The sequence below is a fragment of the Rhinolophus ferrumequinum genome, chromosome 17 (genome assembly GCF_004115265.2).
Source record: "Rhinolophus ferrumequinum isolate MPI-CBG mRhiFer1 chromosome 17, mRhiFer1_v1.p, whole genome shotgun sequence".
Classification (NCBI taxonomy): Eukaryota; Metazoa; Chordata; class Mammalia; order Chiroptera; family Rhinolophidae; genus Rhinolophus; species Rhinolophus ferrumequinum.
In genome coordinates, this window is record NC_046300.1 from 15,057,908 (window position 1) to 15,074,867 (window position 16,960).

Consider the following 16,960-nt stretch of genomic DNA (forward strand, 5'->3'; position numbering starts at 1 on the left):
TGTTTAAAAGAAATATAATTGAGATTAGTTTTTCGTTTAACTAGATAATATTGGGAGTTCTAAGTTTTCATCAGATTCTTTGCTTTTAAAAATGACTTTATCATCTACATTAAACTGAATACGTAGACATCTTTTGTTTTCTGTAAAAGTAAATGCGGTGGCCTAAAACACTGACCCAGATTTTATTGGGGCTTGCTGTGTAATTTGGGCTTTTGGTATTTCTCTGCCAGTTTATCTTTTAAAGTTTTATTTTTACTTATGAGCCGTGCACTTAAGTCTAATACTTTTGGAACTCGTATTTGATGTATGAATATTAGCAGTACCTGGATGTGAAGCAGATGTATTTATGGTTTTATGCTGCATTCTTGGGACTTTGATTTTTCCTTTTGTCCAGTTAATTTTCAGGTACTACCTTCTTGCAAGGTAGCCTGCTAGAAGCTGTTTGGGCTGGAAATGGTATCAATGCTTTAGACATTCTGCATAAAAATAAAAAGAGCAAAAATAGTTTAAGACTGAATAGTAAGTTTGGGGGAGGGAGGATTAAATCAAAGCCTTAAATTTATTGAAACAATTTGTTGTTTTAAAAAACAATCTACATAAAAAAATCTTACAAATGCTTGGTCACTGCTTTATTTGCTGAAATACAAGAAGACTATAAGATAGACACCCGAAATTAGAAAATGAGGTGATCTTGAATCAGTGGATGCATTGCTATTTCTCACTGGTGGAGATTTTTACTGTAGTATATACGAGTTCCTGTTTTTATATTAAAGACCTATGTGTAATTTTAGTGAATTCAGTTTTAATATACTTGCAATTTGTTTTGTCATTTACTGCTGCACTGTTTAATTCTGTTGAAGAACCCATCGAAGGACATAACTGGGACACATTGGAGCAGAGCCAGTACACCCAAAAGGAAAGACATCATGGTGTGTAGTCCAGAAAAATGTGCAGTGTTAGTATTATGCATTCATTGTTGACTCTCAGAGTCCTGGGGGCTTAAGTAATGGATACATTCTAATAGAAATGGACACTTACCGAACTTTGTTTTTACAACCTGTTTGCTGTACTTTTGATTTTATTTCCAAATGAAAACCTTCAGGCAAATTTCTCTGAGAGTTAAAAAAATAATGTTTTAGCTGGAGCTCTTCATATTTTCGATTCTCCCTCCTTTGATGAATTATTATGTTTTTAAACAACATAAATACCAACTGTCACTTATTGGGGGGAGTTCTTTTTGTTTATCTAATTATTCTAGTAGCAGTTGGGGTTATCCAAGTTATGGATTTCCCTACCAGGTAGATCAGTAATCTTTTTAAACCACCTTAACTCCGCATTATATTTTGGAAAGGGAAAATTGGAATAGGTTCATTTCAGTTCAGCTTGTTAAATCCTATGGCTTTGTAATACGCCACTGGTGCTACAGAGAGGATAAGATATGACTGTTCTCCTCAATGAACTTGTCTGGTTGGAAGGATGGAATAGTTTATATGCTAGAATGTGGGGCCTGAGTAGTACATGTTTTGGTTGTGGTATTTTTTAAAAAACAAAAAAGATAATTTTGTTAACTGATAAAAGAAGTGAATGAAATTTCTTTAGAGAAGGAACTTTATTTTCAGGAAAATGTCACTCATCGTACAGTGACATTTACCATTGCACATCATTTACCAAATGCATACATATCTTTAGACATTTTAGAAAGTTTTGTATAAACAAGGTTTATCTTTTTACACATGTAGTAACACTCTGTTGCTTGCCCTTTCTGTTAGTTTCAGGATAATATAAGAAAAGCATGCAAATGCAGATATTTCGCTCCAGTACTTTTTGGTATTTATTACAATATCATTTTCACGGACTTGATACCAGTGGTAAAATTGTACCAGTTAGGCTTGTACTATCGAAATATATATTGGGGGTTTCTTCAATATCTTTTGTAAATGGTCATTTCATTGGGCATTAACAGAAGGCCTTTGTTCTGCTTGAACTCTTATTTTAATATTTTATTAGAAGTAGATTATATAATTTGGTCTTCTAGTGTATTTTAAGCTTTTAAAAATTGCAGCCTCTACACCAAGAAATACATTTTACACTGTGATCCAGTATACACGTGGAGATATGTGCCTGTTGTTTATGTTTTCTAAGTATATAAAATACATTATTGAAACGAAGTTTCATGAAATAATATTTACTCTTACTGTGCCTGATACACTCTCATATTTTCTTTTCTATTTCATTTTTTGTTTTTAATGCTGGTTGAAATTATAAATTAATTTCATGAACTATTAATGAGTTGCAATGCAACCTGCACTTAAGAAACCATTACCTTAGATAAGGTTTTGAATAGTGTTCCCTAAAATCCTAACTGGGTGTAAGAGTTTCAAAAGATATATTTATCAAACTACCTGAGGAACTTATTCATTGCTTTTATTTGTTTTATATATTGGTCTTCTGGGTAGGATTCCTTTCAAAATATAAGCTAGAATGCTTAAAAAACGAAGTTTGGAAACCACAAGTCTAAGTAGTTACTGTTTAATTCACTTTTTTGGATTTGAAATGTAGTGGTCCATGTATTATCTTATTATCTTATTTTCTTGAAGACCCTACATGAAATGTGATTTTCTGGTTTTATCATAAATTTTATATATTTTTCTTTGATTTATATTTCATGACACACTTATGTATACTGTGCATTCTGCACTGTGCTCTGAACAACTTCCTAGTTTTGTTCAGCTCTTTCAATAGGGAAGGTTCTTGAGGAGGAAAGGTTTTCAGGTGTGTGTCCACGAGCAAATCCAAGGGAATTCCTCCCATTTTGATGCTGCACTTGTTTCTTGTAAGCTTGACTAGTTATGCGCTCTTACCTCATTGCCTGTTTATGCCTTGCCTTTGCCATGTTCAAATGATGGGAAATGATGGTAGCAGTCACAATAATAAAAAGTGAAACATCTTTGACTTCTTATTAATTCCTGCATTTAAAGACTCCCTTAGGGTATTTTGTACTAGTTTACTGAGACTGAATCATTTCACCATCACTGATTATTAATTCTGTATTTGAAAGAGAACATGCAGTTTTACATATAGTTTAGCAATGAGTATACTAAGGAAGAGTGGGGGGGAGAATATTCTTTAATTCACATAGAATAATAGCCTTTTTGTGTTTAATAATTTTAGGCTTTTAAAATAGTGCTAGATTTTTAATAACTTTGCAAATGTTACTTTTTCCCTCTATATTTCTGATTTTGGAAATACAACCATCATCTTTTTCTGAAATCCAGTATGATCCTCTCAAGGACAGATCGTCAAGACTTTCATCATTAGTACGTAGTGCATGGCTGTGTTAAATGTAGTTTTACTTTATAAACAACTGATGCTACTACTCATAGGTTATGACTAACTTTCATAGGTTGGTTATGATGTTTGGGGGAAAACATGACTAACAAATTAAAAACTGTTGGTTTGCAGTTGTGCCATAATTAACATTTGAATAATTATTTCTTTCAGAGTTTTAGCATCAGATATAAATTATTTGCTTCCATATTCAGGACTAAGATTGGTAGTAATATCTTTTCTTGAAATGATGAACCACCCCGCTGACACATTGCCCTGGAATGCATGTTTCTAGCAGGTTTTTTGATACATGCTGAACTATAGTAGCATCAACTGTGTTTCATGTTAGGTATCACAGGCTAGCAGGTGTGAAGTTTCTAAACAGAAAACAGCCAGCAGTGACAGATGAAACAGCCAGCAGTGTCCACTCATTTTTGCTTGGTTTGGTTTGTTTTTTATGGTATGTCATTTTTGTCAAGGAAGTTACGCTATAGCATGTTTTTCTTAGGTTTATATTATGTCAACAGTTGCCTGCGCTTCTATACTATGTAGATGCCTCTTACAATGTTCAGGGTAATATATGAAAGTAAAGATATGCACATTCAGGAAAAGGAAAAATGAGTTTATAATCTTGATTTGGGATCTAGCTGTGCGTACGCATATGTCAGTAGATCCGCCCCAAGCTGACTCCATAGGTAGGACACTTGTAGCTGCACCTCCTTATTTCAGAGGAGCAGTACATACCTAGATTGGATTTCTTGTCTACCAGTTGGTCAGTTTAGTAGTTTTCTCCCCTTTATGCCATCATTCACACTTGGCTCTGTACTCCTGGGAGAAGTTATGTATGGAGACAGTGCGATCTTCAAAGGACACACATGTAAGGTTATTGTCTAATATGCTGCTGCTACACGGGGCACTTTACCGTCTTTGCTCTTTTCCTCCTGAGCAGGGCATGCTGTCTGGGGCAGTGCAATATCCTGTTCTTTGTTATCTCATCCTTGCTTTTGTTGACCCAAAGGGTTGCTTTTTGGCCTTTAGATAAGGAAGACTGTAGAAGGAGGTGGATTTTCTTGTCCACCCATACCTTTATAAAGAAGATAAAGGGACTCAAATGAGGTGTGGGGTGAAGTTCCCCACAAATGTCCTGCTGAGCTGAGTTCTGATTAAGTTTTTTTTTTTCTTTTTAGCTGGCTACACACTGAGCTAGATGGCACAGGAGTAGGCAAGGGGAAATACAGATGTGTAGAGGCATCATATCTTAGCTGGTGAAGTGCAATGAATCATTTACTGACAGATGGGATAGGTTGCATGTAGACTGCTCTGTGTCTCGTGGATCTTTTGTGTATAATTTTATTAAATTATTCTTACACTTCACTATACAATCATTAATCTTCAAATTAACTTCAAATATTTACTTCCAGAATCATTCTTATAGTCACTCTTATGGAATGAAGAAGAGATCATCTGGTTCTCATAAAGACCCACTGGTTAGTTTTGTTGTATCTCATAGCACAGTATCTTGTGCTGCTGTCAAATTCACTGATTGCTTTTAGGGAACTTAAGAATTATAACTGCTTTGGTGTGCTCCTAAGGCATTATTGAAATTTGGTAGTATACCGAAACATGATTTATCAGAACCTATTTTACAATAATTTTGTTTTCATTTATAAGATTCAATATTAATATACGCTCACCCAGGGGCTAGAGTTAGGAAAGTGTCACAAGAAGCTCATTAACAATGTATTTTCATTTATGAACTGTCCTTTTGTATATACGTACCTCAAGAATAGGTTTAGTGAGATAATTATCTTTATTTTAGAAATTAAAGTCGATGTAGTTGTGGTATTATAGGTAGTACCCAAGCTCACAAATAGTTTTCATTCTGATGGTTTGTTAATAGGTCAAATTTTGGGAACTTGGAATGAATTATCTGGTAGAAACATTAAGGTATGCAGTGGCAGCGTTCCCGTGCTGTCTTGCAGAAAACTCTTTAACTTATAATGTAATTAAACTGCGGAATTAATACCTAGTGCTTTTCAATCTAGCCACCTTGCTAAACAATATTTCTAGGGGGGGAAATGCAGAATGCTCATTTGGGGTACCAGGGACACCTCTTTCCTGTTAGTCTACCACCATACTGGCGGAAGAAGTGCAGTCCCGAGCTCCCTGCTAATTCAGGGTTCTCATGGTAGGTCTCTGACCATTGCTGGGGTAAAAAGAGGGTTAGGAGACTTTGGCTAGTAGAGGAGAAGGGAGGAGAGAATATAAGAAGACGTTAGTGGGAAGCCCTGGAGGGTCTACTCTTGGTAGCTCTGGGGAGAGGTGAGCCATGGTGCCTCACTGAGGGAGTTGTGCAGAAAGGCAGGGTCAGGAGTGGCAGGGGTGGGCTAGGAGTAGGGTGTCCCTGCTACAGTGTCAGCAGTGGGGAAGGAGTCTTTCAGTCAGGGATTGCTTATATTTCCTTAGCCTTGAATCAAAAAGACGGCTGGAGACGTTAGGAAGAGAATCCCCTCCCTTCCCTCCGCCCAAGTAATCACAATATATAAAAGTATTGTTTTGTGAGTGTATTGAAAACGAACTGCCATAGATGTTTTAGACCAAACCATATTTAGTGTGTTCTCACTTTCTCTCTCTTTGGTAATTTAATTTGATCAGCGTATTTTGACAAATAATGGGGCTTGGAGAAGTTTGGAAAAAATGACCGTTTAATAATATCTGTGGCATTGCCAAGTGGATTATAAAAGTGGTGGTTATTCAGTTGTCCTGGATTTTTCAAGGACGTTCCTAAGTATGACATTAGAATAAATCACTTATTATTTCTAGCCCATTTTGCCTGAGGGTTTATCTTGTTTTTAAAGTAAAAAATAAATAAAACATTAGTAGTTGGTTTCAAAACAGTTAACCTTAAAAATGAATTTTTTTTGAGAAATTGAAATTATTATTTTGACTTCTGGTCAATATGATTCAATGCTTTAAAGTCATTGTTTTGTTGAGAAAGGGGTTTGACAAATTTTGTCTTTGTGTTCTGTTAGTTTAACAACGTTTAACCTAAGAAAAATGTGTTTAATTTTGCTTTTTACAGAGTGGCCTCTACTTTGACCAGAGAAACTATAGCAGTCTTATTCATAGCAAACCCACCTCTGCCTACTACACTCGGGTTTGTCTCAAGCTTTTTGACTTCGTGTGTTTTATCTAACTTTAACAGATTTCTAATCTCCTTTTTTGCATTTTGAGTAGTTAGAACTAATCTTGACTGGCTGTATGCACTATACTACTAGTTTGCGGTAATTTAATTCATACAGTCTGCATATGTGTAAGTTTGAACAGTGAGAACTATTGAATCACCATGTTTGTAAATGAGTACCATGTTTTCAATTTTTTCTAATGATAAATATTTAACATACAAAAATGTTCAAAAAATTGCATGGTAACCACCCAGCACCTACCACTCAGATTCTACAATTAACATTTTACTGTATTTCCTTTGTCATATAATTATGTCTGTCGGTCCCTCTATCCATCCATCAATCCATCTTGTTTGGGGGGATACATATCAGAATAAGTTGTGGGCATTGGTACATGTCACGTGGATGCCCTTTTAATAAAAACTTACATGTGAAAATTCAAACTATAAGTAGGCTGAGAATAATGTAATTACTTGTTCAGTGTTCGAATCCTTGTTTTTTTCTGAGGCATTTGGCACGTATTACATCTCAAACACATTAAGTATACGGCACACAGTACATTTCAGATAATTCAGTTGTCAAAACCTGCACACACAGTTTAGGTGCTCCTGTAGTCCACGTCTGATTAGGCTTGGTAAAAAGGAACTGTGTCTTCAAATGACGTCAGGAAAAGAAAGATTTCATTCCTTTCTTAAAAATGCCGTGCCTTGGTGGTGCATGGGTTCACTGACCAGCATAATTTATTTGATTAAACTAAGGCACTTTGTCCATGGCTTGTTTGGAAATATAGGTTTTTTCCCCTAATCTTTTCCAAATCTTGGAAAAGAGTGTTTAGAGCAGTAACTCAGAGCTCGTTTACCTGGTTCCCCACTAATCAGGCTAATGCCCTTTGGAGTCTCTCGTGGGATCATTGAAAATATCCCGGGAGCTGCTGGTGGCTGGGACGTGGCCGTGGTTTGCTAGACTCTCCGCACCGTGGCCCTCTTTTCCTGACTGTGTTCTGAGGTTGCTGTCTCGTCTCTTGACGTTAATGTTCAAAGACCAATAGGACTTAAACACAGAACTGTTCCAAGTGTTTTTCTTTCTTATCACTCAAAATTGGTATTTTTTAAAAAAAATTCTAATGATTAAGATTTTCTCACTTTATATGTTACTTAAGTACCTTGAGCACTGAGGAATTACTAATGAATTGTGGAGTGTAAAATAAACATAAGTCTTCTGGTCTCATGATGGTGAGACCAATTCACATTCATACTCTTTCTCTGGCTTAATTATTTTGTTTTGTTTTGTTTTTGTTTCTTAGCAGTCTTCTTCCCTGTACAGTGACCCTCTGGCAACATCTAAGAGTAACAGGGTTAGTACTTTCTGAGGAGTCTGTTGCCTTCTAAGCTACCCATTGCTTTCCTTTGGGTTAAATCATGCGCTTTTTTCATAGGCCTCCCCTACAGCAAGTTCTGGTCTGCTAAGAAGTACCAGTCTGGTTTGTATTTTCCTCTTCCAATGTGTGTACTCCTGGTGGGGTCCCTGTTGTGGTGCTGGCTCTGGCTTGACAACTTTCCTCCAAATGATCTAGGATACGTGGCTTTAACCTGATGTATACTGCAGGATGTGCTGCTTGTGCTTAAGATACAAAACTTCAGGGGAGTGAAAAGAAGCGAATTCTCTTCCTGGTGGTAGATGTGGCTGGCTGTTGGTAGGCCCTTGCCTAGAGTGGGTGTCCTATAGAGAAGATTGATGTGCATGGGTCCCGCTATACTTGCATACTTTTGTGAGATGGCTGCCCGTGTTTGGGATGTCATATTTTTCTTTGGGACAGCTGTGGCCTCGGCCACATTAATAGTAATAAAGCAAGCTGACTAGAAAGCAAAACAATAGCTCTTTGCAATGTGCAAGTTAAGAGTTGGTTGCTTTCAAGCTGTTTGTGTGTTGTGGTCTGTTTGAGTGGACTGAGCTCTGAGGCTTTGTAACTTAATTTTACCCCGACAGTGGGCAAAATGCTATGTACCTCACTTACCTTTTCTGCTCTATTTTCTCTTATGAGAAAAAATTAATAAATGTGATGTGATGAGTAAAGGAAGTACTATAACCAACATGCTTTTTAAATGAAGTGTGAGCTTGAAGTTTTAATGAGACTGATGTAGGAATGTATGCATATAAATGAATGTTGCCACCTTTAGAGTCTTCACCTTGGCAGGATGTACACTTACACCATTCTTCAAAACTTTTGTAACTGACTACTGCAAAGAAGTTACGATACTCAAAATGACTGTGATGCTGAATAGATAAATGGTATTTCCTTTGTTCTTTAGGTGTCATTGTATGATGGTGGATTATATAACCCTTATGGTTCTCGAACTGTAAGTCTTACCAGGTGGAGGTGGCAAAGAGGGTGATGTGTAGGTTGGCACAGTTTATGTAGAAAGAAAAAGTCATTTAATCTGACCTGTAATTACTTTCCAAGCTGTGGTCCATCAGCTAGCCAATTGTGACTCACCAAAACTGCGAGAAAGTGCATGCTGGAAATCATGGCATAAAGTACGAGGGGATTTAAATAGAGAAACCTCTGGTTCATTAGTTCCTCAGGAAGAGGATGAGAGAGAGTAGACCTTCTCAGGACATCCGCCCGTCTCCCTCCTGCCCTGGGCTGCTGGATTTTGAGAGTGGGAGTGTGGTGGAATCCTAGGCCAGGAGTAACAGCTACCTTCACTCGGGGGGCCAGGAGTGAGCTAGGTCCACGGCCACTTATATATTCCCTGCCGGACAAGGAGCTGATCATTATTGTAAAACCTTTTTTCTTGGAAATTTTATAGCCGTCTGAATACAGTTATTACTCATCAAGAACAAGTTCAGGCCGAAGCAGTCCTGTGGTGAGCAGCCTAGTCTCTTTGCATGCTTTTTGGAAACTTTTGGTTGTTTCATTAATCTGTACTCACAGTTTAGAATATTGAGAACATGGTGTGTTTTACTCTCTTGTGCATGGATTACTGTTTTCCTTAAGTACACAAACTCAAGTACTAATTTGTCCTAAATTGGTGGTTCTGTCTGAATGGGAGTTAGCATGTAATTTCCTAAATGAACCTAGAACCAGTGTCATTAGAATTTTTAAAAACTTTATATTGTCATTGATGTGGAACTTCTTGTCTCTTCAGCCGTCATAGTTCAGTGTATGAGTTGGCTACCCTCTGTTTTTCCTTGCCATCTTTGTTTCCTTCTTCCATTTCACTTGCTTGGAAGAAGAAATAAAACCAGTCAACTTCTAAAAGTTGTTACATAAAAAACAAAACTGGGGCAATTCTAATCACTTAATCGTTCTGGAGTATTAATTTTTTTTTAATTTATAAAAGTAATATTAGCTTAAGGAAAGTCCAAAGTAAAAGTCTTCTGACCTTTTCCATCTATTTCCATTTCTCAAATGCAACCTCTGTACTTAATACATCTTTTTAGATACTTTTATGTACATATGAACAGTATGTATATGGATTCATACATACTGCTCCTCAATTGTTTTCTGTATTTACAGTATCTTTTTGTATTAATGCATAAGGATTTATTTCGTTCTTTTTTTGACATTTAAAAGATTTTTTTTTAAAGTAAACCATGTCCCTACTTTTTCCACTGACTGCCTCTTGAAGTTAGTTTTATGTCTGCACATTCTTTTTTTTTTTTGGTACACTCTTTTTAATCGCAATATGTTATTCTATTAGTGCATGGACTGTACATTTCAAAAAATACTCCCTTAATGATGGACATTTAGAGTCTCAAATTTTTGTTACTACAGGCACTTGTAAAATGAACATTCTCATACAAGTAAATTTTTGTGTACTTTTATGAGTAGATCTGCAAGGTAAATTTCTAATCATGAAAATGTGGGGGTGTCAATATACATTTAAATTATCGTGTATATTGCTATATTGTACACCAAAAAGACTACTAATTTACATTCCAATAGCAAATTATGACTTTAGGAGCTACCTTATTATTCTTGACAATGTCAAAATTGGAGAAATTATTAAAGTGTCTTAATGGTCAACACAGGTTACTTTGTGCCGTGGACTAGGTGAGCTGTATGGTCTTTCTTTTACATATATGTTTGGCTCAGTCCTCCTGCAGTTTCCAAGTGGCCCTTCTCAAGAATTCCACTCCTATAGTTAGTAAAAAATTACTCAGGGATGTTTAAAGAAATAAAAACTTTTTCACATAAGGAGGAAGTTTACTTTTAACCCACCCACTAATAAAATTCCACTTGGCAGGTCTTCAGCCTGGTAGCATTTTTAATATCCCAAGTGTGATGGCCTCTTGCAAACAAAATTATTATAATATATTTTCAGTTAAGTACAGAATCTTGTACTTGTGTGCTGGCTAGAAGCTATTTCATTTGCAAGTTGAGTTCAGAGTTATTATCTTAGTGATGCCAGAATGGTTTCTGAGTGATGTCAGAATGGAGATAACCTATACATACTGAAGATGAGTCTGCTACTGCTGGTGAAAAAGGAAGAAAACTGTAGGGTTATGTTAGAAATTCTCAACTAGTTGCATAAGAATGAATAAAGGAAAATAAGAATCATCATTTCAGTATACTTGATGGTAGGAAATTCTGTCTTTGACTTATATTATTTCACTTTAAAATATTTTGTTTTTTTCTCCCAAGCTGAAACAGTAAATATACTTACCATGTTTCCCCGAAAATACGACCTAACCAGACAATCAGCTCTAATGCGTCTTTTGGAGCAAAAATTAATATAAGACCTGGTGTTATATTATACTATATTATATTATATAGACCTGGTATCATATCATATCGTATCGTATCATATCATATCATATATCATATCACATCACATCAGACCCAGTCTTATAGTAAAATAAGACAGGGTCTTATATTAATTTTTGCTCCAAAAGATGCTTTAGAGCTGATTGTCCGGCTAGGTCTTATTTTCGGGGAAACACGGTATTTACCCCCTAATGGGATCCCAAAGGGCCTAGAGGTTTAAAAATCTTGAAATCCCTAGCTGGTTTGGGCTGGTTTACTCATGAAACACCCCCTACCCCACTTTAATTTAACTTAAAATAAAAGATATAGTTCTATTTTATTCTTTGTGCTTTTTGGAAATATCTTTTGATTTTTGATGATAGTTCTTTATACCTTGAAACACTTTTTGCATTTAATGGTGCACAATAGATGGTGCCCATTATAACGTTCATACAGAGTATTTATTTGCATGTTTCCTGAAAGCTTACCTAATGTGCTCATAGTCACATAAGACCTATAGTGAAATTGCATCTTTTTCATTATCTGCTTTTAATATCTTTAGTTTTTCGATGATGACACTGCAAGTATTGCGTCTTCTGGTCATTCCAGTCGTGGGCGAAGAGAGAGTGTGGTGAGCGTTGTTTACATGCAGACACATACAATAAGTTTTAAAATTGCACATGAAATCTGTTGGAAAGTGAAATTTGCATTTGACAAAATGAGTATTTTCCTCAAATTTAACTTTTATGAATAATTTGCCTTAAGAAATATGATCCTGAGAATATGTATTCTCTGTGGGCTATGTAAGCTTCATTAAATACTTGCCTTTTCACACCTCTTATGTGCTAGTCATTGTGTATTTGAAAGATTTTCACTTTTTGTCCTTTGTTGGCTCTTTTATCCACACGTATTTATGTGCACAGTTCACCGAAAAAGTTTCTCAAGCAAAATTAATGCTTCCACATTGTGTAAAACTCATAACTATGGATTACAAGTCATGTTGCTATCAGTTGCTTTCTTTTCTGTGAATTTAAGTTTAACCATTGTTTATACAATGGTTTTAAGACCTGTGAACTTTTAAAAAGTTTTTGATGGCAAAATTTAAGAATTCTTATTTTAGAATTCAACTGGAGTAATAATTATAGATGCAACAAGTGGCTATGTTAAAGTACAAATTATATAACATCAAGTTATTCTTTTGATGAAGCTGGATTTTGCAGAGAGCTGATGACATTTTTGCTGTATTTAAGAATTGATTTGAAAATTACATCGGCAAGGATGGTGTGTCAGCTTAGAGCTAGAAAAAAGGGCCCAATAACTAAGAGACTACAATTCCTTTAAGAAAAATAGAAGGCCGTTTAATACAAGACATGTTTTGTGAAAGACTGAAAACCTGAGAGAAGGGGAATACCAAGTGTTTGTGAGATTTGTTCCCCAAACCCAGTAATCTAAGGCAGTTGTGGTCCATTGGCAAGCCAGTGAATGCTCATACTTAACAGCTGAAGGAGAAAGAACAAACCACTACACATGAAAGCACCTTACTTAGAAAGCGATGGAATGGAAAGGCAGGGACTTTAAAGTAATGGTGCCTGGGCTTGAACCACTTCTACACCTATTAATGTGTTAATGGCATTTTTTTTTTTTACAATGGGGATGTTACTGACTATCTTTGTAGGCAGGCTTAATATAGGGATTAAATGAATTACTATATAGAAAATAACTATCAAAATTCTGAGCCACCAGGTACCAATAAAATATAAGGTACGTGTAAAGCTAAATTGTAGTACTGTTATTGTGAATAAAAATACTACTGTATTAGCCTTAGTGAAACTTTATAGTTGGAAGCCTTATTTGTCTCTGTGGGTGTGCTTCCATATTCTCTTCCTGGAAGGGAAAGGTTTTTAAGCAAGATAATCAGACAGAGCTGAGGTGAGGAATAGCTGATGATTGAGGTAAAGAATAGTTATTATTTATTAATTCAACAAATGTTTATGGGGTGCTTATTATATGTGAGGCATGTGTTAAATGCTGAAAATAACATGGTAAACCAGACAGAACAGATTTCTGACTTATGTCCTAAGGAAAGAAATAGAAAATAAACTAGTAAAGAAAGAAAAGAAAGTAACCCTGGGACTGTGAAGAGAAAAAGCAGTTGATAAGATAGGCAACATTGAGGAGCGTGTGTGCGTGTGTGCATGTGTGCGTGTGTGTGTGTGTGTGTGTGTGTCTGTCTGTCTGTCTGTCTGTCTCCCTTTGGATGGAGTGGTCAGAAAAGGGTTCTCCAAGGGAAGTAATTTTCGAGCTGAGACTTGAAATGTCAAGGAGCCAGCTGCTTGAAGAGCTGGGAGAAAGCTTTCTAGGCCAGCACCAAAGTCTAAGGTGGGAAAAGACTGGTGTGTTTGGGAAACCAGAAAGAGGCCAGTGTAGTTTTTCATTATTTTGTTCTGCAGTTCCTGGTCTTGAGGAATGTGAAAAAGAGGATACTGTGGAAATTGGGTAAAAAGTGCAGTGAATATCCTACAAATAACTGCATTCAGCATATATGCACTTAGAGTTGACAGCTATAATGAATTACAAATTTTGGGAAATGTAGTAGAAGCTTTAGGTAGATATTATTCTAGAAACCCTCCTGGTGAGAGGGATGCATGTCTAAACATGGGAGACTGCTGGACCTCAGGCAGTAAACGATCTCTATAGAATGCTAGTTAGGATGAATCAAAGCTTATTTGACAGAACTGTGATTTCGTTCCGGAAGGAACCCCTTCACATTTCTGTTTTACTGTTTAGTTGTGTTTTTTTTACATTTGTGTTAGACATTTATTTTCTCGCATACCACAAGAGCTGATACATGTCAGTTTTTACTTTCTTTGCTAAACCAAGTATAATCTGAGCTGATCTCCATCAGACAGGAAATTCTTTCCAGATCCTTTGGTTGGGTGGTACAAGCCCTGGAAGGCAGGGGCCCTGCTCTTTGCTCCACAGCAGTCTCTCACATGCAGGGTTCTCAAAGGGCCTCTGCAGGGTAGCATCTCTGCCCCCGCAGCCACGTTTGGGAGTGGGAAGGGCCTTTTTGCCCACACAGGTAGCCCTTAGACCTAAAGGCCAATGCCCTGGGCATTCTGCATCCGTGGGACATGACACTTCTCACTGGAGACACCAGTATGTCCATCTCCTCCCAAAAGCCGCAGAAATTTCTCCCTTCTTCCTCGGGCTGCTTCTGCCTTATCCCCTTTTCCATGTTTTCTTGAATTCTCTCCACGCCCCAGAGTCCAGTAAAATTCCCTTTAGGTTTGTAGACTTTCAAAACCTACAGCATGGCAACTGCTTTAGGAGGCAAGTGGAGCCAAAATCCAGGGAAGGGAGAGTGTGTCTCTTTTATTGTTGAAGTAGCTGTAGTGCAGTAGGTTCTTCATTTCATTTCATACTTTATGACACACCAAAAAAAAATTTTTTTCCCCTATATGCCAATGTTCTTATCTTTTCCTTCTCTCTTGTCTTAACTTTTAAAGTATCTCATTTTTTTCTGACTGAAAGGTTTCTGCCGCTGATTATTTCAGTCGCTCCAGTCGTAGGAGGAGCATTGTCTCTGAGGTGGATGATGTCAGTGTCCCAGATTTGACCAGCGTGAGTTATTGCATGGGATGGTTCTGTTGTCTCAGGCTTGTGACTAACGGTTAATACGTTAGCGATTTTAAAATTAGGAACTTAATTTACTGCCTAGGAAATACTTATTTAAACACATGAGCATAAAATATAGTTATCTTTTGTTTTAGAATGTATATATTGATATACAGTATAATTTTTAAATAAATTTTTTTCCTGTGGAAATTTTCCCTCATAGGACTCATCAAACAGCTATAACAATTGCAGTATTTTACAAATTTTATTTAATTTATGTCGTCCCCTTGCCATCCCTTTTCCCCCCTGAATTATTTTAAAGCAAATCCTGTACATCATGTCATTTCCCAATAAATAATTCAGTGTGTATCTCTAATTGAGAATTTTTCCATACTCACTATACCATTATCTTACCAAATGAAATTAAAAATAATTTCTTAAAACCATCTAGTACCTAGCCCATATTTAGGTATTCATGATCAGTCTTAAAAATTTTGTTCCACTTTTATTTTGGTGAGTCTGTAAAGTTCAAAGTAGAATTTGAAGGTTGAACAACAAAATATATTACTTAGTAAAGCGTCACTAATTTATAGTAACTGGGAAGAATCCGAGTAGATCTTAAACATTTGGATTATGGCGTTCTTTGAAAAAATGCCTACCTATTCCTTTCACATTCATCAGCGACTGAATTTAGGAAAGACCATCCCTTAGAGGCCTAGAGGCATTTGTCCAAATGAAGGAACCCCACCAACAGATCTCTACCTGCCTGATTTATCTCACAGCTTGACTTGATCTCCGTGACATCTCCTCTTTGTTGCTGGCATTTGTGTTTTGCTCATGGACCAACACTGTATGATTACCAGGCAGGCCAGTGGATGAGAGGCAGCGTTTCTTAACAGGAAATTGAGAGTTTTTAATGGAGAGATAATTATTTATGTTTAGCACATCACTGATTGTATTTAAATAGCTATTTCTGAATGATTTTAATTCTATAAAGTAATTTTAAGTGCGGTCTGTAAGTATTCTGGATTGGTGGCTCAAACCTGGCCATGCTACAGCCCCACCTAACCCTGGGTCAGACCAAGGAATCTCTCTGCACACAAAGTTAGCAGGTGGGCTCGCATGTCTTTCCCCTGAAATATTGCTTCTTTTGTAATTTGCGTAGTACCCTGTTTTTTTATAGATAAAAACAATTTTAATTTATTGTGTATACCTTTTCTCTTAAAAACTTTGAATTCTATTAGCCTCTAATTTGTGATGTCCGAATTAGTGGTTATATCCTCCTTACATGAATTTCTTGGCAATTTATTTTACTAACTGCACAAAAGTAAAAAGGTGGACAATTAAAAAAATCTCCCCCAGCTTCTACTAATTAAAAATAACTTTTCTTTTCCCAGGTAGTTATTTTGAATAAGTTACATGTTTTTAAATCAAATCATACATATTTAGGGTGTATAACACGATGATTTGCTATGATTTGCTATACATACACTCAATGTACATAGCTTATATATATATATGTATATATATACATATATATATATCAAATCATCATGCCGTGTATCTTATTACATAAACAAAAGATTATCTAGAGCAAGTTGGCAAATCTGTTCATCCCTCTGTTATTTTATAGCTTGTGAGTCAGTGGTTTCTACATATATATATGTGTGTGTGTGTGTGTGTATATATATATATATATATATATATACACTTTTTTTTTCATCCACCACAGCTGAAATGCTGTTTCCATTCAAAAATTTTCAATATACTGGGGATGTCAAAAAAATGTATACAAGCAAACCCTTTGGTCAACATTGCTCAAGCAGTAGTTCGCCATAATCAGAAGTGTCTGGACGCTGATGGTAACCACTTTGAGCACCTCTTGTAATTGCAGAAGTCAAACATGACTTGCATTCATCTTTTGTTATCGGTATATATCGAGTATTACAATTTTAATACAGTTTTTCTTTCTTAAGATGTGTATACATTTTTTTGGCACCCTCTGTATTTTGGTCTTTATAGTTTTCAATGGTTATCTAAGAAACCTATATAATATCCTTAATTTTGCCTTTTGGCAATG

General features: G+C 36.2%; 1 protein-coding gene across 20 annotated transcripts in view; it reads left to right on the forward strand.

The window, feature by feature from the left end:
• LRRFIP2 (LRR binding FLII interacting protein 2) overlaps positions 1-16,960 on the forward strand; it is a 101,143-nt gene that overhangs the window by 42,872 nt on the left and 41,311 nt on the right. For 7 of the 20 annotated variants that reach the window (XM_033132388.1, XM_033132383.1, XM_033132387.1 and 4 more), the window contains 10 exons: positions 861-929; positions 3,276-3,317; positions 4,749-4,814; positions 6,410-6,484; positions 7,816-7,866; positions 7,948-7,992; positions 8,822-8,869; positions 9,323-9,379; positions 11,825-11,893; positions 14,797-14,886. The exons of 9 other annotated variants lie outside the window; for them this stretch is intronic. In XM_033132388.1, the coding sequence (XP_032988279.1) occupies positions 861-929; positions 3,276-3,317; positions 4,749-4,814; positions 6,410-6,484; positions 7,816-7,866; positions 7,948-7,992; positions 8,822-8,869; positions 9,323-9,379; positions 11,825-11,893; positions 14,797-14,886 (612 nt within the window). The remainder of the gene's footprint in view (positions 1-860; positions 930-3,275; positions 3,318-4,748; positions 4,815-6,409; positions 6,485-7,815; positions 7,867-7,947; positions 7,993-8,821; positions 8,870-9,322; positions 9,380-11,824; positions 11,894-14,796; positions 14,887-16,960) is intronic. 4 more of the 20 variants (XM_033132385.1, XM_033132392.1, XM_033132384.1 and 1 more) reach the window with 3 other exon arrangements.